At 39.6% G+C, this 22,067-nt stretch overlaps 1 protein-coding gene across 1 annotated transcript in view; it reads left to right on the forward strand.

Moving 5' to 3' along the window:
• SMS (spermine synthase) overlaps positions 1–16,101 on the forward strand; it is an 84,786-nt gene extending 68,685 nt beyond the window's left edge. Inside the window, exons 10-11 of the mRNA XM_019524497.1 lie at positions 12,008–12,123; positions 14,177–16,101. Of these exons, the coding sequence (XP_019380042.1) occupies positions 12,008–12,123; positions 14,177–14,219 (159 nt within the window). The 3' untranslated portion in view covers positions 14,220–16,101. The remainder of the gene's footprint in view (positions 1–12,007; positions 12,124–14,176) is intronic.
• Positions 16,102–22,067: the final 5,966 nt, after the last annotated feature.

The raw sequence follows: 22,067 nt of genomic DNA on the forward strand, positions 1-22,067 counted from the left end.
AAGGCAGGCTGGTCCAAAGGTGAACCACTGCTTGTGTCCCAGCTGCCATTCCAGCCCCCCGACTGCAGCTTCTGCCTCCTACCCCTTGCCACTGTTTCCTGTTACCCCTTCATATCATAAATGACACATTCAGCAGTGAGAAGTGGCAGGTGCAGTAAAGGGGTGCCCAAGAGAGAGAGCAGGGAGGACTGGGATGGTAACAGATGGAGAAACTGGAATAAGGTGGCAAAGTGGGATACATAGGCAGAGGGGACCTGAGGAGTCCCCCTGTAGACCAGTACTAGGTTGCATACATTAATTTGGTGAATGTGGATATATTCACTTGGTAAATGTGGCTTGTGGGCTGTAGGTTTCTTACTCTTCTTTCTTAAAGGATATGCTTAAACCTTAGAGACACAAGTTAATGTTATTACCAGTAATTTCCATTTGGTATCAGAACTTACTGCATTTTTCAAAAACAAATAAACTATTTTGACAGCTATGAGATGGGTAACTGTTATGAAATTCTGACTGTAATTGGGCTGTACTTCAGTCTCCTACTCTGGTTGCTCTTGGTAGGTTAATTATTTGCTGATTGTTATTGTTAGCCCACTTGCCATATCTATCCATATCTCCTTTTTAGGCTTGTGTTGGATTTGCTCTTGCTTTGAGTTAAGTGGATTGCAGACCAGCTTGAATGGTCCAGGTTCTGTACAGATATTGTAGTGAGGTATTGCATAGGATCTCTCTGCAGTTTCATGCAGTTAAAGCTGAAGAGTTGGTAGAGAGGTTTTTTAACATTTGGTAGAGATACTAAAACATACAAGTGATTGTAAACAGGTAATTAGATACAAAAGCGATATAGGTATAATAACTTTAGGAAACAGAGCCAGCATGAAAGTCTGGAAGAGTAGTAACTGAGTACCCCTTGCTATTGTATAACCATTATGCCCTCCATATTTAAATGTGTAATGTAATTTTTCCTTCTATGCAATATTATATTTGGACTAATTCAGCCTTTATAGTTACTTTTGTTACACATGCAAGATGCAGTTCTGAATTTTTTAGAGTTTTTCCCCTTATTCTTTAACTGTTTAAAGTTTTGAGTATTTAATATAAATTAAGGAGGATAAAAAAGCCCTTAGTGCTCCAAACTGGTTAAAAATTACTGTTTCCAATAAAGTGATTTAAATTTCAAATTCATCTTCATCAAAGCTGCCTTTATACATAGACCTCTCTGCAGCACCTTTTGACAGGCCTAAGGCAGACTTATGCTTTAAGGCTGCAACGTGCATTGTCAAAGCAGAATTGTGAAGATCAAGGTTGTGAAAAATGTGTCAGTATTAACATCTAGCAGTTCTAAAACAGATGTGGTTGATGAGCTAAGCACAGCATATGTAAATTATAAGCTATATTACAACAGTGTCTAGGGAACACTAATCTTTATTGTATCATTTTGCTAAGCACTAACAAATGTGTAGTAAGATACAATTCTGCCTATAGAGCCTTCCTCCATTTGGAAAAACATGTTTAAAAGTAGAGTATCATAAGGAAAATGGAGCTGTAATGGTATCAAGGTCTGCAAAAGGTTTTCTATAAAAAGTGAATGTTGCCCATTCATTTTTAAAATTTTCACCATTGAATCAGTAATATGGTTTTTTGGATCCATTTATATTTGGAATGGGAGACTCCTTTTTTATTATTATTAAACCTGCAACTCTTCCAAATGCAAACTATGAAAGAAAGCAAGACATGTGGCATGGTATGATAAAAATCTAAGCCTATCAGTAGCGACTCCTTGATGGTTTATAATTTGCTTGTACATAGGTATGTTATTGTACATAGGTTATGAACAGTCCATGTCTTTGTTGGCTGCCAGGTTGTCTAGAATTGTCATGTAGCATTACCACATACGGGGATCCACAGTCTGGTACAGCATGTTTTTTCTCTCTTCTGTTACCAAACTGATGGGCCTGGCATTGCTGTAGGGATCCCTCTCCAGAAATGTTTAGGTAGAGTTGCATCTCAGGCTAGCTCAGAGGGCTTTTCATGATGGCTGATTGTAAGAGGGCTCCACATCATTTAAATAAAGTGGAGAATGGAGCAAGGGGTAATGTAAGTGAATGATTGATTGATTGTTTTGCCCTTTACATAGTATATATAACAAAATCTGCAAAATACCTACGTAAAAATTAATAGAAATTGCATAACAGGGACAGGGTCTTTCATTATACTATCAAATTGGATGGGTTTAGTATTTTATACAGTTGACAGGGCATGCTATTATAGTGGGAATATCTTTCTAAGAATAGTAGAAATTAGATTGTTTTACCTTTCTTTCTTAATGACTAAAACGTACTTGAAGTTTTTAGTTTTTTATTGATATTTGCAAAGTAGCTTTGTTCTTTGTAAACTTTTCCTTGCATGTAATTTCACCTTGCAACATGATCATTCTTTAGAAATACAGATGAAGCGCTTCAGGCCAGGTCCTATTCCACCTGCTGGGCGTCTAAGTGAACTGAGGTGCCTAAGTGTAATTCTAGGCCACTGTTCACAAAGTCCCTGAAAATCCATTAATATGTCTCTACTTTTCCGTGTCCATTCACAGCATCTGATGAAGTGAACTTGGGTTCATGAGAATGTGTGCTCTGTCTGTTTGTCTATATATACGTGTACATACAACATAAGTGGAATAGAATCTGGCCCATAGGGTGTGGACAAATGAGAACATTAGGAGCCCTTTCAAAAAGGGAATGATTCAAGAAGTCAGTAGCTGGTATATTCTACTTCTTACGTGTGAACAAGCTGCTCCAACTTCAACACTCCTTCCAGGATTGAAGTTGAAACAGTTTTGCTACCTTTGAATCATTCATATCACACTGTTAAGAATACTCTGGGTATTGTGCAGTATTGTCTTGTACCACTAGGTGGAAGATGATGACCGTTGGCTAGCAGTTTCTCAGCACAGCAGAATCTAAAGGAAGAGAGCTTTTGGATAATTTGCATTATTAACAATGCTAAAACAGGCTTGTCTAATTTTAGGATTTGTTTTTAGATAGTTATGAAAGGCAGTTAAAATTTAAATTTTTTCCCTGTCACCCAATACTAGGGTGGTAGTATTCTTATGACTTTTGACCTTTAACGTAGGCTGTTCAGTTGCTCAGCTTTCACTCTTGACTTGTATGAACTCACTATTTCAGTATGCCTGCACAGGACCCACGTTTCCAGTATAGAAGCAAGCTGTCAGTAACTTGTTACTGATAGAACTCCCAGGCTTTTATATATTACAAAGAAGCAAAGGGGGTTATTTGACCCCAGCAGTCTTTCCTGCCCAGAGCAGGGGGGCTGGACCCGATAATCTCATGAGGTTCCTTACAGCCCTGAAACTTCTGTGAATCTTGTGTGAGGTTTGATCTTGTACATTTACTCCTGAGCATAATCCTCTTAATCACCAATTGCTGCATGATGTAGCAGGAGTTGAAAAGACTGGCCCTTAGTATAGCTTATTGTTTCTCTGGTGTCCTCTCATTTTGAAGCTCAGAAATGAAGTGACTTGACTTACGCTGAGTAGTGAAAATGTTGCTTCTGTGGGGTGAGGAGTACCATCATGTCCCAATGAAGCCATTAGACTCTTCGCACTTCAAAGATAGCAACTGACATTAGAATTTAGCTGCCTCAAGGTAGCAACTGACATGAGAATTTAGTTTTAATGCCATTTGGTCATTCTTTCCAGACCCCACCACGTCTTGTCCTCCTTGGACCGTGTTCTTGTCAACTGTTGATCCTCTGCATCATGGTTTACACACAAGAGGTCTAAGTGACCATCACACTAAGACCTTCAGCATGTCCAATTAGGCTAGAGTACAGAAGAATGGAGGCTGTCCTTGATCTACCATCCCCTCCTTTAGATCATTGAGACAGTCCAAAGTCCAGAGTGAGTCCAGACATTCAGTGCCTTGATAGTGGTAGCTTCTGCCAGAGAGGACAGATTAGAGCTGCTGCCTTAGAGATGGCACATTTCTGTCCAGGTGATTTCCCTTAGCTTTTCTCCAACCAAGGAGAACCCACAAGGCGGTGGGAGCTACGGTTTTGAGGTTTGGACCGTGTACCATGCATTAAATGTTAACAGTAATCCTCTTCTCAAAATCATAGCCTTGGATTTTCAAATTGTTTGAGTGACTTAGGAGTAGATGGCTTTAGTGAAAGCAGACACCTATGTCAGGTCAGTTTGGTGTCTTGAGAATCCTACCCAAGCTGTCAAAACTGCCTTGAAGCTCATGCTGCCCAGACCTAGCGTAAGACTGTCTTGGAACTGATGTGAGATGCTTAATTTTTTTCCCCTTATTATGTTAATGATAATCTGCTCTTCGGTTTAACCCAGCCATTTTTCAGCATTTTTAATGATTAAACCATTGTTTTTAATGTTAAATTCTTGTCCTGCTGCTTACCAAACTAATCTTTGATGGCTGTCATCTTGAGCTCTTAATAAAATGAAACTTTTAAAAATACTTTTTGTACAGAGCCTGCATCATCTTCCAGCCTAGGTCATCTTGCTCTTAAAGAGAGACATGTTCTCAATGTTTATAAGTTGTGTGTTCCAGTAAACTCTGACCGCTGTAGTGAGGATCAGGTTTCTCCCCCCATGCTGCCATCTGTCATTGCTTCATTTTTCCAGGAGCTCTCCAATATATTGTGGCTCTGCCTTATTCAGGCCACTTATGCCATTGCTTCAGATTCACTCTCCTTTTTTGGCTTCTGGGTGGGTTTTCTTTTTTTTAATTAGAACTTCTGTTGGAGTGGTAATTGTAACAGGATGGAGGAGCCCCAGGGGCAGCTGTGAGGTCCTCTCGTGGCCTTGCCTTCTCTGATCTGGCTTCCTTTTCCCTCACCTGCCACACCTTGATGTAATGAGTTGATTGGTGAAAAGGGAGGCTGTCCTTGGGTCCCAGATCGAGCCCTTGTCTGTCTTTCAACCAACAGATCCCTCTCAGACTCCACTGGTCCCAGTCCTGCTCCTCCCAGGCTAAGTGGGCTCTCTTGATCTGCCCATACCCCCTGGGCACTTGTCACCTTAAGGGCTATTTGTTACCTCCAGCTGCCCCCACAGTCATTCTCATTCCTTGCAGATGTTGTGGGTTAATCACTCTCATCAAGCCTCCTTAGGCCTCTCTGCTCTTGTTGGGGCCTCAGCCTTCCCAGTCTCCACCGCTTTCCTCTAGCTGGGCTCTTTAGCCCAGGCCCATTGTGCTGGACCTGACTTCTGGGCTCCACCCCCATCTTGCCTTCTCGTGCCCTGGACCCCATGATCCTGGTGTCTGCACTTCTCATGCCCTGGACCCCCTGGCCCTGTCTGGCTTCTGCCCATGCTAGGCTTCAGCCTCCCTAAGCTTCTGCCATCCTTTAGCTTAAGCCTACTCTGTGAACTGAGCCCAGGTTCCTGGCAGGGCTCAAAACACTGGCGTGTGCCTGGGCTCCCATTGTGGTCTGACTGCATTGTAACCCTCAGGCACCCAAGTTTGGCCTCCTTATCTCCCCTTGTAGCCACTCCTGGACCACCAGTATAACCATAAACCAAAATACAAGCCCTCAGGCTGTAACTTAACTATTCCCATACTGGGTGCAGATGTAAACAACAGCTCACTGCCTGTACCACACATATAGGATCATACTTCCCTGCCAGTTTAAGCACCTTGCTTGCAGTCCCAGAGCAGGTCAGGTAGCAGGTAAGTGTCTCTCCTGCACCCATCTTGCTGTAGGGCTGTTTTCCTTACTGCTTAAACCAGGGGTGGGCCAGATGTGGCCCGCCAGGCCACTCTATCTGGCCCGTGGGGCCCCTAAAAAATTTAGAAAATTAATCTTTATCTGCCCATGGCTGCCTGCCATGCAGCCCTCAATTGCTTGTCAAAACTCAGTAAGCAGCCCTCCTCCCAAAATAATTGCCCATCCCTGGCCTAAACCCTTGCCTGGGCTCAGGCAATAGCTTTATGTGCTCCTTCCAGTCTGGTGGCTCTGCTCCTAGACATGGGGAGGGGTTTCCTGTTAGAGCCTGGCGACTAACTTCCAGGGCAGCATACAACTGCTACTTCTGCTGCCTTAGCAGGGCTCTGCCTTACTGTCCTACTTCTTGACTAGTAGCCCAGCAGCAAGTACTCTTAGTCTATCGCGGTTTCGCGATTTTAATGGCAACCACAAAATTGGTAGGTTTCCTGTGAAAAAGCCCAGTCCTCACAAAAAAAAGTGCAGGGACTGCCAGAAAGCAAAAAATGGACAGCATGCAGGAGACAAAAAAGGTGGGGGGGAGGGAAGCTGCAAACAGAAAAACAAAACAAAACTTAGAAGCCATGGTGTACTGAAGCATGGAGGAGGGAAAATTTTTGTGGCAGAGCACAGTGGGCCCTCCCACATCTCTGCCCCGGAAGTCCTACCCCTCCCCAGAAGTTGTCATCTGTCAATCTCTGGAGGGTGCAGAGCATCCAGTGCCCCTCTGTCAATCAGAGGTGTGGGGGGGCCTGCCAGGCTTAGACTGCAAAACTGGGGGGGGGCAGTGCAGGTTCCTCCATTTCAGTAGGCCCCTATCTATGACTCCGTAGCTGCCTACTTCCCTGCAACCAGTCCATAATGTGCAGCACTTCCTGCCCACCTTGGGATATCCCTGCTACTGCCTCTGCCTTCAAGTACCAGGAGTCTCTGGCTCCCTGTTGCAGTAAGATTCTCTTGAACTTTACATGTAAAGAAGACTGGAGCCGCAGTTGTGCGCATCACGTATGTAATTCCTTTCAAAATTCTTCAAAATTCCATTGCGTCAAATGTAATTGTATTTTCGTAGACTTTAAAGCCTCAAAACCCTTTCTGGCCATTCACCACCATTTCCAAATGACCTTGTTTAGACTGAATGACTGCCACGCTTTAGCTATCTTCAGGCCTATAGTCCATTCTGAAATGAGTAAAATAAATATTGGCCCTATTCAACTGTTTCCTTTTCCATCCCATGTAAGGAGAAATCTACTGATACGTTACACTTGAATACTGAGAAAATTTACTGCCACTTCATCCAGCACAATAATAGCTTATATGTTCATGGCAGGGAGAGGAAATAATGTGATTTTGCAAAGGACAAGAAGTCTTTAAAGTACGAGGAGCTATTGGTAATGTTCTGTATGTGATGTCAATCATTTAAGCAGGGCTGGCTGGAGGATGTTTGTTCGTTGGTTTATCTGTCTGTCATGAGAGTGAGGCATTACAATAGGACAGACTTTTTTTTTCTTCAAGAGCTTCCCATTTTCCAGCCTAATCCACCTTGATTATTTTAAAATTATTTCAAAGCACTTGCTTGGAGGTGTTAACCGTGTCAGGGCTTATGTTATGTACTCTGCAAACACACCAGTGAGGACTTCTGTCCTAAAGAGCATGAAACCTCTGCAGTACACCTACCTTACTTCAGTAGTATTAGGGAAACATTTTCCTGGGCATGTCCCAGCCACCTGCTCCTGACAAACCCAGAAGTGCAGTGGTGAAGCTACTCTGGGGCGTTACCTAGTGGCTACTCTCAGGCACACCAGAGACAAAGGTGTCAGGAGCAACTGTGAAGGAGCACCACAGAGCAGCTCCACTGTTTCATTCCCATATTTAATGGGAGTGGGTGAGTAGGAAATGCTTGGAACCATCCCTCCTCAAGTGTGCTGTGGAAGTGATGTAGTCTTACCCTAAAAGGTAAGGCAGTTTTCATGGGGAAAGGCGTGGGCAGCTAATCTATGTGAGCATTACCATGCATGTAGGAATTGTAAAAATATAATTATGTAGAAAGATGCTCTTTAAAAAGATACGGGGTAAAAGAACCAAAGTTAAATCTCCTGATCACTAGTATGCCTGAAACTTTTAAGATGGCTTTAGACTCTCTCCAAGCCAAAAGAGACACTGAGCTAATACATTGACACTAATGATAAGGTGGAACCAATAAGAAAAAAAACCCCTAAAGGTTCCAGGTGAATTGTCCCCAGTTTTAATAAAGTACAGTACAGAGTAGATTTAACTAACTCTTTGAAAGCTTGCTGTCTAGACAAAATGGGAAAAATTAGGGTTCTGATTTCTGACCTCAGTTACATCCCTGTATGTTAGGAATAATTCCCTTTTTGAATTGTTTAACTGCCTTAAAGTTTGTGAAGTTGAGATCAGAATGCACGTGATTCCTTGACTGTGGTCTTTGTCCAATGTTGCCTGATACTGGAGAACGGTAGGGTCAGGATGTATGGCTGCTCCTTTAAATTTATATTCCTAAAACTTTAAGTTTTAAACAATTTTCCCTCATACAGCACACCACTGTGCTCAATTCCCTCTCCCATTGATTTTTAAATCCGGGGTATCCAGCTTGTTATTTGATCCCCATGGACTGGATCTTGCCTACGGGGCTTCTTACAAGGATGGACAACATACCTCCAGCAGCATCACGGCAGCTTGTTGGTAAGGCTGCTGGAGCTACTGCACTGGTGTGGCTCCAAAACCCATGGTGTGAAGCCACTATTGCTTGCCCTCTCTTTTCTCTTGCAGCTGACTTAATCTCCAGTGGCAACTCAAGCCCCTGACTTTGGCAGGCAAGGGGGTGGGGGAGTGGCAGTGGTGTTCATTACCTGGGTTCCAGACCTGCCCCAACATAGCAGCGCCAGTAGCTGTAACCAACCTTACAGGTTGCAATTTAACCACTGCCAGCTGGACAGCTCTGACTTAAATGACTCGGGGATTTCACACACATTACGTTTTCAATTGACGACAAAATGTAAATTGTTGGGTGTATGGGCTTTGGAACCATTGACCAAATTATCCAAGTTGTCTAATACTGGCTATTGATAATGAAGAGAATTGTATTTTGTTTCTATTATTGGCAGAAACTCATGTAAATCTTGTAGGTACGATCTGTTTGAGTTTGGGCCTATTATGTAAAACTGCAATAACTGTTTTTGAAATTAAAGTTATATATAACCTACATTTCTATATGAGCATTCAGAAGAGGGAGAGAAACTACAAAGAATGTATCTGGCTACTTTTAAAGTGAATCTTGATTTGGGGAGTGGGCGTTTTTGGGTTTAACAAAATGTAGAAATTACACAATGAAGTGTTCTTTTCTTTCCTGTAATTTGTCTGCCTCATTGTCTGTCGTGATTCCTCTGTCACTTGCAAAGACGGGAGAAGGGAAGGAATCCTGAGATGACAGTCTGGGAAACAGTCTGTAGACACTTTTATCTCATTGTGTATCTTATTAAACTTCCTCCATAATGGTGGTATGTTCCATAAATTACCTAGCAGAATTTTCTATTTGTGATCTTAAATTACACACGTAGATTGGTTTTTTTACTCTCACATTCAATCTGATGTCAAAACAAAATTATATGCTTGGTAAAGGGCGGCTGAACCAAATAACCACTGCAGGCCCCTGGATAATAATAGGTTACTAAACCAGTACTACAGCAGTCTCTTCAGTCTGGTGTTTTATACAATTGTGCAAAGTTAGAGTGCCTCTCTTACCTTTTTATAAATGTCGCCTTTCCTGTTTCCTGATACTTATGGTATCTGTTACCTTTTCAGAAATAAATACGAAATGTGCAGTGTGAAGTGTTCTGACTTGAACCAAGAGTGCTAGACTGCATTTATAAACAAAATTTTGCTTTGGTTTTTACCAGGAATGTGTTTTACCTAGCTGGGTTTCTTGGCATGTCAGCAAACTAAGTCACTTTTTTCCAGAGAAAAATATATATATCTGATAGAAAAGTATGACTTATGCACATGGAAGTTGGAGCATAATTCAGAAAGCAGGGGGAGGGGGAGTAAAATGAACTCTTTTCTCTCCCTTCCAAACTCCTAAATTTTTTTCATATTTCTAATACACTGTAATGGCTAAAATCCTAGTACTACTGGGAAACAATGAACATTGTTCCATACCTTTTTTATTCCTGAAGCCAAAACAGACTGACAGCATGCACTTGCTCTGTACTCATTAATAGAGGCTACATTTGGGCCATGGGGAAAAAAGTCTTGGAAGAAACTAAATGGAATTGATGTAGTGAATTAAATATGAGCCCCTCTTGTTTGAGGCTCATGTCATGTGTGCCATTGGTTAAACTCCCTTTTGTGCCTCACTATTTTGGACTGTTTGTTTTCAGTTATACTTTTTGTATGTTCTAAAAGAAACCTAATATAGGGCTATTTTTAAAAAGCTGAGCGCTTTGTGGCCGCAGCAGAACCTAGCAGCTAGGCCTACAGTGGTTTCCCCCTACCTCTGCCCCAAGACAGACACAGTTGCACAAGCACCCGTGACACGAGTTTTGCCTACCTGTGGCCAGAGGTGCAGGGCCTCAAAACCCAGAAGCCCTGCATCTATCTCGTTGACAGCTGGCAGGCTTTTTGCCCTCAGCAGGGACTAGCAGGCCTGCAATTCTCACCCTGCTGCAGCCTAACATAAACAGTGTCACCCAAGTCATGAGTATGGCTTGTCCGCAGCTTGAGGTGCAGTTTCCCTAAACCCCTGCACCTATCTCCTTGAAACTTGGCAGCCGTTGTTGCCTCAGCAGGGGCTACCATCCCTGCAGTTTTGACCGTGCTGTGGCTTAACACATACACGTAACGTGAGTTTTTCTCTCAAGACTTTGGGGTGCAATTTCCCCAACCCCCCTGCACCTATCTTCCTGAAACTTGGCATGCCTCATGCCCTGGGAAGGGGCTACCATTCCTGTAAGTTTCATCCAAATCTGGTCAGAAATGACAAAGTTATAGCCTGTTTCGACCTTCCCCATTATAGCCTATGGGCGAAATGTCAAAACAAAAAGGAACAGCCATTTAGACTTGAAACAAAAGTTCAAACAAAACACTGTTCCATTGAAACGCTGGTCAAAATGGAATGCTTCCATTTTGTACAGCCCTATTTTAAAGTAACTTTGTAACTTGGCCCATGTATCTGCACGTGTAGTAGTATGTTTTTGCAGTGCTTCAAAGTGCCTGTGGGCCCTGTCTGTCTATGGCTCCAGTTATGCATGCAAAGTTCTCCTGAATGTTTAGTGTTACTGAGTTTGCCCTTACATTTTTCAAACAAGTTATGGAGTAGTGGTTGCATGACAGTCTTCTTTACATTGGGACTCATACCTCAGTATTAAATGGCCATTGAAAAGTATAATTCTTCAATACTGGCTTTTTCATTATTCAGATTTAATCCCATAGAAGGGTGTGCATAGTCCAAGAATTTTTAATTGATCTGGATAGGTTTTTTTGGTTACTTGAAGTTAATTTAATTCTTAGCTTGGACTTTGGCTGGTATTTCTTGATAGCTGTTTTTGTCAGGTTTTAGTTGCTTTGTTCAGCAAAAAAATATTGCTGATATTATTGGGTAAAAAACCACTGTTGGTTGCAGAAGATGTGACTGCTTTTTTTAGGAAGCAGTTGCATTTCAGTGACCTGACACGGAAGAGCTAAAGTCTTTTAATACTTGTTTCAGCTTTGTAAGGCAGAAATATAAATACCTTTGCTGGATTTCTCTTATTTCATCATTTCTTGTATGAATAGATTATACTGTAAAAACAAAACTTTAACACATGGCTTGACTCATAGTATAGTATGTTAAGATATTAAATGATATTAGGCAGGGTTTTCTTCATCATTTACTAATGCATACAAACAATACATAGACTATTGTTATTGAGTAGTAGGCTGCTGCTTGTTTAAACACCACTAATATATGTCAAAATGGAAAGAAATGAATACTCCAGTAACAAGGTAGCTGGATCATTCTCTTGTCTGGTTTGTTGTAAAAATACAAAATAATTATAAATTGTTATTTTCTAAGTAAATGCAACAAAATAAAAGAGTTGTTCAATCGATATCATGCATGTTACATTAGAATCCCTTTATTTTAAGAAAAAGCTTTTTTATGTTTCTGTAGTGCATAACCGCCTAGAATTCAATCTTAAAATGTATTTGCATTTGCTGATGTGGATTTCTTTACATTTTATTGCAACTAAGACACTATTTTATTTTTCGGTCCTTCCAGGGAAACTGCATCAATCTAACTGAAGCCTTGACCCTCTATGAAGAACAGCTTGGCAAGCTTTATTGTCCTGTGGAGTTCTCAAAGGAGGTTGTATGTGTCCCCTCATACATGGAGTTGTATCCTTGAAAAATGTAAAAGATTGCTTCTGCTTGGTTCATAAACTAAACAAGCTCAGGTATTTTTCAGTGTTGAAGTAAACTGAATAGTAGGTTACTCCTAAGTGGTCAGTAAATTGGGTTTAATGCAGTAATTTAAACATGTGATTCATTCACTATAAAATGAATATAAATTATGAAAATATAGGGGCTTTTTTTTAAGGTGCCATGACCTCATAGCTCACATTGACATCCGTGGGACACTTCTTTCCCAACTGGACCCCTTGTTCCTTCCAAAAATGTTAATACAGCTGCTTATATACTGTGAAAAATAAGTTTAGACAGAATGATGATGAGTTCTATTCCCCACTTTATGGATGTATTTTAAAGGGATAGAAATGCTACAGCCAAACAAAATAACATTTTTAATTTAATGCTGAAGTACATTTTAAGTAGTTATTGCACCATTAGCACAGTTGTATGCAAAATACTTCAAGAGAACTATGGCTGCATCCATCTTTTGGAAGGTCCATTTAAGTGATAAATTCTGCTGTTTTGGTCTGTGAAGCAGGCATAATTTGGCTGCCAGTGCAAAAAGAAGCCTTTACACAAATAATATGTGTTTTAGTGCATTTTGCCTTCTTCACTGGTGATATGAAATGACTGCTATATGTACAAGAATCCCAAGGCAGGAAACTAGTCACACTGACCTCAGACTGGCCCCTACCAAGCAAGGTGTGCTTAGCAAAATACTTATTTTGTTCTTTTTTTAATTTTGTCTTTGCTTTTTGGTGTATATGCAGGATACGTGAGATGTTAATTAGTAAGGTTTCCAAGGAGGAAGCTTGCATCAGAAAGGGAAGGAGATTCCATCTGAGCTCTGTTCATAGATGACTGATCTTCTGACAGCATTTTACAGTTGCATATATTAGCATGACAAATTATTAACAGGGAAACCAGAGTGCTTTTTGTGTGCTGTATGGGTGGCCTCAAGACTTGATTCCATTTCTCCTTGAGTATTTTGAAATAGGTTGATACCTTCTCCTCCTGCTCAAACCTTTTGCTATTCTAGGTGTTTTTTTTCTCTGGATGCATGCAGATAGTCTGGCAGAATAATCAGCTGATGAGTATCTCAATGCAGTCAAAATATTCAACTTTTTATTTTCTCCCCTGCATGCTTCCACAATTTTTGCAAACCTATACAAACTAGAGAATGCTCATGCTGACTGTATTGTCAAAAGAGGACTTCTGAAATGTAGGTATTTGTTGATATACACGCTAATAATTTATTTTATGGACAGTCTGTCATTTCAATTCCTTGCAGAGACCTAAAACGATGATGCAGGCTGCCATCTAGGGCATGTGCGAAATCAATTTATAAACTTAAGTGCATACATCTATGTGAAACTACTTTCCATAGAGTAAACTCCAAATCCTGGAACTTTGTTTTGCTCTCTCTCTTACTGCAATCCTGAAACCTACAGAAGTTTTTATGTCCCCTTGCTGTGTCCTATTCCACAGAACTGAGTCTAATCTCACTTACACTTCATGAATAACAGAAAATGGGAAATTTAGGCAAATCAGCCCTTTGTGCTGTTCAAAAGCTAAGTGGTTTCTTCAGATCCTCTGAGCAATTGGAGTTCATTGATTCTGCTATATCAGAGTCATTTTTCCTTCAGAGGGAAAAGGAGGATCTGCCCTTTTAGTGCAACGTCCTGGTCAGCCTGTTTTCAGTCCAACGTACAACACGGTTAAGCGAGAACAAGGCAGATACTGTACAAAGGTAAGACTGACATCTTCAAAGATATTTAGAGTCCTAATTTCTATATAGCACATACTTCCTGTTAGTTTCAACGGGTGTTATATGCCACAATACCTCTGCGGATCTGGACCGGGTCTGGGTGTAAGAAAGAGATCCTACATTTTGGATTATGGAAGTGAGTGTAGGATTTTGCCCACCCTGTCTTTTTGAGCTGCAGTAAACAAACTATCGGCAGACTTCTCACCAGTTTTAAAAGTGTTACTTTGTCAAAGTATGACCCACTTTGCTTTATTCCTTAACTGATTTATTCAGATGGGTGTTCTATACCGTTTGGAAGAAGAGAACTGAAATTTGAAGCTCAAGATTTCCTAAGTGTACATGCTGCATGGAGCATATAGGCTTGCCATGTGTTGCATATTGGCATCTTGAACCTTTAAATTATATGCTGTAGATGATTCTGAAACTTAGTCATGCTATTGATTGTGAATTCTTTAAATGTTTTTTATTATTATTTTAATTTAAAAGCAAATGGAAAATGTATATTTTGATGAGCTAGGGTGTTATTTTTGAAAGTCAACTCAAAGATGAGTTAGCAGCAAGTCTATAGCTGCTGAATGCACTGAACCTTTAGAATGTGATCCTTTTTATTTTTTGTAGATCTTCACAAACTAATTAAAAACAACATCTTTAGCATTTCATCCCTGAGGGTGGTCCATGTAGTCTTTGTTTGGTTTTATCTTTTTTTCCCCTCCAGATACTTACTTTGAAGCTACAGTGCTTTTATTGGAGAGAGGGTTGCTGGTTATGTTTTTGTTTTTTAAGTGAACATCACAATGCTTCCAATACAGTAATTCTGAAGGGCATAACTTAAATCAAAATACCCCATGTCCTTGGTTATAAAGGGAAGGAATGAAGTTTAGGTTTGTTTGTTTGCTCCTGCTGTAGTCCTTCCAGCAGCAGATTTGACCTGTTGCCACTTGAAATTATTTAGCTGCTGTCACATTTATTACTTGGATTTTAATGTAGGTTAACACTAGGTTATAGAAGCATTTTCAGCACCATAGATTTTGAAAATTAAACCAGGTTTTCACTCTTGCCATTATGTGAGAAGTGTAATGAGGGCTTTCCTTAGAAAGACTTTGTATATAGTTATGGCCTAATACTGTGTTAATAAAGACTGGAAAAATTATTTAGATCATTGTATATACATGCACACACATTTCAGTTCCTTGCAGAGGAATTGTGTGTGTACAATATAGGTGCACCATTTATATAGGTGTATAATGATTTAAGTAATGTTCTGTCTTGTTTTCCTTTTTGAAAATGAGACAGAACATTATTTAGATCATTGTATATCTGTATAGATGGTGCACCTATATTGTGTGTGTACACACACGAACACATATAGTACAATGTACAATGCACATATATGTGCATGTTTAGAAACAAATACGTTTATTTCACTAGGATGAGCTCTGATCAAATGGCTGCATGAGTTCCCATTGATACTAATTCAGGATTAGGACTGTACATTGTATCCACCTCCAAGTCAGAATTCCAGTGGGAAGCAAGATTTCATTGCTTTTGTTTTGTTTAGAAAGGTAAACATTTCTTCCTTTGGCTGTTTTCATATTATCAGAAAATTTATTTTTGTAAAAACTTGCTATTTACCAATTTCATAACATTGATCCTAGTTGATCTTTAAAAAGAGCCCAATACATAGGAGGTAAGAAGAATAACTCTTATGTACATTTCCAACAGAGAGAATAAAGAAATGCACTATCTTTCCCTGAATATTCCACGCTTTGGACCAAAATTATATTTTTATTTTTTTAAACCATTTTATCTCCATGTCCTATATTTTGAGACAGTGGTGGGCTTTCCTTAAGTTAATAACAAGATTGTCCAAAAAAATCAGGTTTCAGATTCTTACCCCTAAATCAATAAGAAATATTTTTTTAAGTCATCTCTCAGATCCAAACAGAATTCTAAAATGGTGTTAGATGTTACTTGCAAAGTTTTACTTGCAAAAAAAATCCTCTTTTCTCTTTACTTGGTGCATAATTATTTTTGTAAGTATGATTACATTGCTAGAGACTACTTTTAATTTGGAGACCTAAATGGAATATTCCCCCTTTTTAATTTAACTGTTTCAAATAATTGCAGTCAAGATATTTATTTTATATATACCTGAAACAAAATTACTCCATGACTGAGAGCCCATGCAACCCTGACTTCTTTAATAAATAAAAAAAAATAAAGCCACTGTAACTCAGTGATGAAGTCAGTCCAGTCAAACAGGGTACAAGCCAAGGCTCTGATCCTGCAAGATGTACATGTATCCTTAATTTTACATGCATGAATAGTCCCATTGATTTAATTGTGATTACTCATGAAAATACTGTTAAGCTTGTATCTGTGCATGCATTTGCAAGATTGATGCACAAGGTGACACATGGCTATATATTTGGTGCCTGAATTTGCTGTGACATTCCAGTCCACAAAATGGACCAGAGATTTAACATGTTTGGTCTACAGCACCAACACTAGTGCTTTGCTTTTCACGGATACACAAGGCTCCATGGATGAAAAATAAGAGCTGTTTGAGGGTGAAGGGATGTTTGTGAAGTCAGCCCCTGAAATGTTCAGTGAATGAGATCACTCGTGGGTGGGTGAGTGGTAGGGAAGTAAAAGGGTCATTTAGAAAGCTGGTCAATATGTACAGCTTCCTTCCAGTTTTGGGGGGGGAGGGGTTGTTTTTCAATACATTTAGTATAGTGAAGGGGGGGCAGTGCCTATTTTGATTTGAAACCTTTTATGTAGTGTCTTTTTAAAATTATGTAGTATAAAAAAAATTGGCGAACGCTGAACACAGTGATTTTTTTTTTTTTCTTTTCTACTTGCTGAATAGAAGAAATGTGTAAGTACTGTCATTCTTTTTTTATTTGTTGCTGTAGTATAACTTTTTTAAAAAGAAAACCTCGCCATGTTTGTGTTGTGAGAATTTAGTTGGGCTATAGACAGGTGCCTCACTGCACAGTATTCAAGCAGATTTCTGAGAAATAGTTGATGTGGGTTTTTCTTATTCTTTGCACTAAATGCTGCTTCCACCTAAAAATGTGATAAAATACTTAAAAACCTGTTTCATAAAAATTTGACTGTGCGGAAAGAAGGCCGCTGGCTATGTATCTGCCACACTAACGCAGTGCACGTATTAAATTAAAGGTACACTCTTATTTCTTGTGTGATTCAGTTGTTAAAAGACAGTTGTGGATTTGATATTAAAACCATGCAATGATTTGAATATGGTAACTGCCACACACACACACACGCACACACACACTTCTGTGTCCTTCTACTGAGAAATTAAAACAACCTTTTTTGCCTTTTATTATTCAATAATTTTGAGATTTGTGATGGAGAAAGGTGACAGCAGTATTACATTCGATTACCTTCAAAATGCTACAGCCTTTATAACAAATCAAAACACAACTAAGCAAGTGCTTTGGTGTCTCGAAAAACTCAGTAAAATAAAAGCATCAGTCCAGTGCTTCACACATCAGGGATGTTGTCTGCCTCTGCAACCATTGTTGTGCTTTGAAAAGCTTCTTGGAATACTGTTGTCTTTATAGAATATTAGAAAAGATTTTAATTCAGTACCAGTAAAAATGTTTGAACAATCTTTCTGTGCATACAAAGCAAGCCATGATGGAATTTTAAAGTCATACCCATCATAGATAATAATAACAGAACTGAGTATATGCAGTTCTAGCACTTAACCATTGTCATATTTTTTTTTAGTGTTTTGGCAGTTTCTAATTACAATAAATATTAACGCTTTGCTGTTTAACTTTTCTTCAGTCACTTATCAAAACTGACACTTTTGCTTCCTATTATTTCATTCCTTGTCTAAATATTGCCATAAATTTCACATTGGAGCATCCTGTGGAAAAAGAAACAAAAAAAAAAAAAGAAACATAGCAACTGTTGGCTTCACTGATCCCTGTTGGCTTTACTGATCCCTGCGTGTTCTGAATGCTGTTTTATAACCACCAGTTAATTTATTTTTCTTGGGAACCAGAGTTTGTAGGCAACAAGCCCTTCATAGGGCATAGTTGTGACAATGCAGACAAAACTCAGAAACTCCTCAGTGACTACAGAATGCCATTTCCAAGAAAGACGTAGGTGCTTAAGTAGTTTAGAAAATACTGTGCCTTTTGAGAGAGTTTTCCCACCACCATAAGATTACCTCATGTCCTACAGTAAACTACTGAGAGCCTCACACCAGCTGCGATGTCGGTTTTCCAACTATATCTCAAGACTCCTTCCAGGATGCATTTTCTGTCCCTTGTGGAACTTCTCCAAACCATCTCTCCTTATTTTAATGATACCACTTGATACGTCTTTGGGCAGAATCAGAGGAGGAGAAAGAAAAGGCAAGAAGAATAATGACACTGAAATTCAAAGAGAAATTGGTTTATTAATAGACTCTACCATTCCTACTAGTTATTCTAGATATAAGACTTTCTCTAATGAAGGACTCAGTTGTCTAAAAGTTAAGTTTTCTAGCACTCATAGACCTCTGGCCCATGAGGGTAACTGAAAAGGCTTGAGTGAAGCATTTGGACTCCTTTTATAGAAATGTATTGAAAGAGCTGAGTGCCTTGGAAGGAACTCTGAGGTTTAAGCATTTCGCTTGGGCCTGCAGGTATATGCTCCACAACCTGGAGTTCTCTTATGAGTGTAGATTAATAGAATTTAGCAGGGGGTTTTTGCATGCTGTGAGGAGCAGATTCTGTCTGTGTTTGGTAGTTTTGTTGATCTGACCCATAGGTATAACTTTCATGTACAGTTGAGTAATATTTTCTAGTAATATATTTTAGACAAAAATTGCAGATCTACATGGTAGACTTGAGAATCCTGACATGGAATTATATTTTTGTAGTTCATCTAAGCTAAAGAAAGTACATATCAGTTTAGCAAAACCTCAAATTTTACATTTTATATTGAAAATAATCCTATTTATGAGCACTGTGACTCCCAGAGAACTTCATCAGAGGAGATTTTTACAGAGATCTGTTGCACTGTGATGGTTTTGCTTTTAAGCTCCCCATTAGTTGTATCATACTTGGTATTCCTTTTACTTGATATACCTTATTCAAGCATACCACTACCTCCAAAGAGTCCCGGGTGATAGAGGCACAGCAGTTCTTCTATTTTAAAAATGGAGTGTCCATTCATAGTGTGTGCCTTAAAACTAATATGGTTCAACATCTACTTCTATCTAGAAAAGTTAGTAAATGTAGTGCAAACACCAGGACTGGAGAAACTGGAAAATAGGATCAAACTGAGTGAGTATGTAAAGAGGAACTATGTAAGGTGTCTAATTTACTTTAAGGGACAATCCTGCACTGGAAAATGAAGACTTAGATTAGAGTTGAAGAGACTTAACTGCCATTAATGTGGTTCAAGTGTTGAATGCTCTTGGAAATCCAAACCATAAAAAACCCCAGGTGAACGAAGATGCTCTCAGGCTTGATTCAGAAAAACATTCAAAGGTTTAAATTCACAGGTAAAATGCCTCCAGGTTTATCTGAGCATCTTTATTTTGTAGGCTGTCATAGAACTTTCTGATTTCGGGGAGACTGAGAAATGCAATCAAGACAAGTTTCCTTATGGTGTGTTTTGGTGTTTCCATTTTCTGGTGCAGTCTCAAAATAGAAAATGCAAAGGTGCACAGGAATTGAATAAACCTCAACTCTTCGAAGTCAAAAAATCTTTCGGGTATGCTTGACTGAACTTAATGGTGGTTGCTCTGTTTTAACATTTCAAGCCAGTTTGCCCATTCCTACAAGTGTATGGTTGAAATATCAAAGCCTTTGTTCAAACCTCCTAGGGAGAGAGGAATCTGAAAAAGGGTTAAGGCTTGAATTTCATTTTCTGAATCCTATGTAAAGCATTTATCACAGCATTTCTGGGCATTCACAGTTTTCAAGTAACCACAGTTTTGGAGGAGCTGCAGGACAATTCACCACAAGCCACAATGTTACTTCAGTTAGCTAGGATTTCAGTTTAGGGTTAATTCTAAATCCATGTTTTGAGGCCATGTGTTTTTTCCAGATTTTGCCAGGCTTAACCTACTTGTAAAGAAAGATTTTCTATTATTTAAGAGTACCCACTCTTCCTTCCCATTTCACTTTAGATAAATGGGCATTGTCTTTGGCTGGATTTTGAATAAAGTACATTTCATAATTAGTTTTTAAGACAGGGTTTTAGTTTTAAGAATTGCAAAGGTAAGACTGAGGTTTAAAGCAGTTGTGTATTTGCATATTTTTCCACAGTTCAGAACTTCTTGGCAATTGATGCTTTTAGTTACATTCACTCAAAAAAGACAACCCCTCATTTTATTGGAATAGTATGCAATATGAGCAATGTGCTCTTAATTCCATGTCTAGCTATTAAGTTGCTTGTAAAAGCAATGATATCACTGTATAAGAAATCATCTGATGCTTTTATTTAAGGATCAGAGTACAATTATACTTACATGGTGGGCTGTCGCTGGAAGGAGGGCGGGATTCAGTGGAGTTGGATTGAAGCATTCTATGATTGGTTCCTTAGTGTAAATGACCATCTTGTTGCAGGTTGTGCTTCATGCTACAAAGTTGGAAAAATCTTAAGATAAACTTGAGCTATGCCTTTGAACCAGCTTTGTAGCAGCACTTAACTGAAAATGCCATGGATGATTAGTGGTTACATTTCAACTTTAAACTCATTAAAATTATATTCTCTTGATTTGGGGAGGGTGATGAAAGCCAGCTGCATTCTGAGATACAAGGTTTAGAAGTGAAAGCGTAAGCTTTCATTTTATCTGCAGTGAACCATCAATGAAGTGTATCACTTTTATTTGAAAGTCAACCTAATTGTAAATCAAGGTTAGTAGTTACCCTTACCCACTGCGTGTGGATAACTAATTAGTAGAAATGAGTCATGTGTAGTAGAGTAGCATCAACAGTACATGAATTAAAATGGCTTTTAACTTTAACCTTTTAAATTGCATTTTATTGCAATAAGCTGCTACGTTCAATAGTCCTTAAATACTGTATTTACTTGTAAATACAAGATGAAGTTTTTTGGTTTTTTTACCCCAGTTATCGGGGGAAAAAAGCCCTTCCTCATATTTGCATACAGGGAAACCTCATTGAATATACTGTCCATCATTAAACTACTGTCAAAAGCAGCATGTTCAGTGATGGCAAGTAACTATGAAATTGATTGAATACAGCCAACGCAAAACATGGCTGTAAAACATGTGGCTCATGTTGGGCAAACATTCTGATGGTAACCTACCACAAGGATAGGTTGTTCCTAGGGATGTAAATACTGTTTAAATAATTAATTACCTGTTTAAACTGTAATGATACTAGTTAAATTGGTTAAAGCGTGTTCCACGCTGCCCAGCGTGTGTAGGCCAGGTCCTCTATGCCCCTCCCCAATCCCCTGAAGAATTTCCCACAAAGTGGGGCCTGGCACCCCCCCGGCTCTCTCCTAGGATGGTGCCCATAGAGTGTGGCTTCTTTTTGACTGCTACATCTTTAACCTATGGCATGCTGCAGGGAGAGGAAGGTGGAGGCAGAGCCATATGCTGAACTAGTCCTACCACCATCCCTCCCAAGTCAGCAGCATGCTGAGGGGGAGGAAGCAGAGATAGAGCCACATGCTAGCTGCCTTTTTAGGGCATCGCACTGCTTCCCTTCCCCACTGGACAGTGTCCAACACTAAATGTTAACTGTAACTCATTAATGGTATAAATATACTTACCATTTAACTTTTCACATCCCTAATTAATTCAGACCATCTGAATAAGATATGTGGTAGTGCCCATTGAGCACAGTTCCTCTCAGCACCAACTCGTAAGTCATGGAGAACTAGTACATCATGTACATTTTGACTTCCTCTTCATTCCCATAGCTGAGCTGTGCCTTTCTTTCCCATGTCCAATGATCCATGTTTATTCACCGGCCTTAAATGTCTGGAAGACATCACCAAATGGTATCCCAAACCATTTATCCAGAATCCTTCTGTCACCCCCCCCCCCCGTCTCAGCCTGTCACATGATTAGTGTGACCCTACCCTCCATGAGGTGGAGTTGGACCATTTTGCCCAGTGCCTCATCTGCATATGAATTTTTGGAGGATTCCAGGAC

The sequence above is a fragment of the Gavialis gangeticus genome, unplaced genomic scaffold, assembly GCF_001723915.1.
Source record: "Gavialis gangeticus isolate Ggan-Ray unplaced genomic scaffold, GavGan_comp1, whole genome shotgun sequence".
Lineage (NCBI taxonomy): Eukaryota > Metazoa > Chordata > Crocodylia > Gavialidae > Gavialis > Gavialis gangeticus.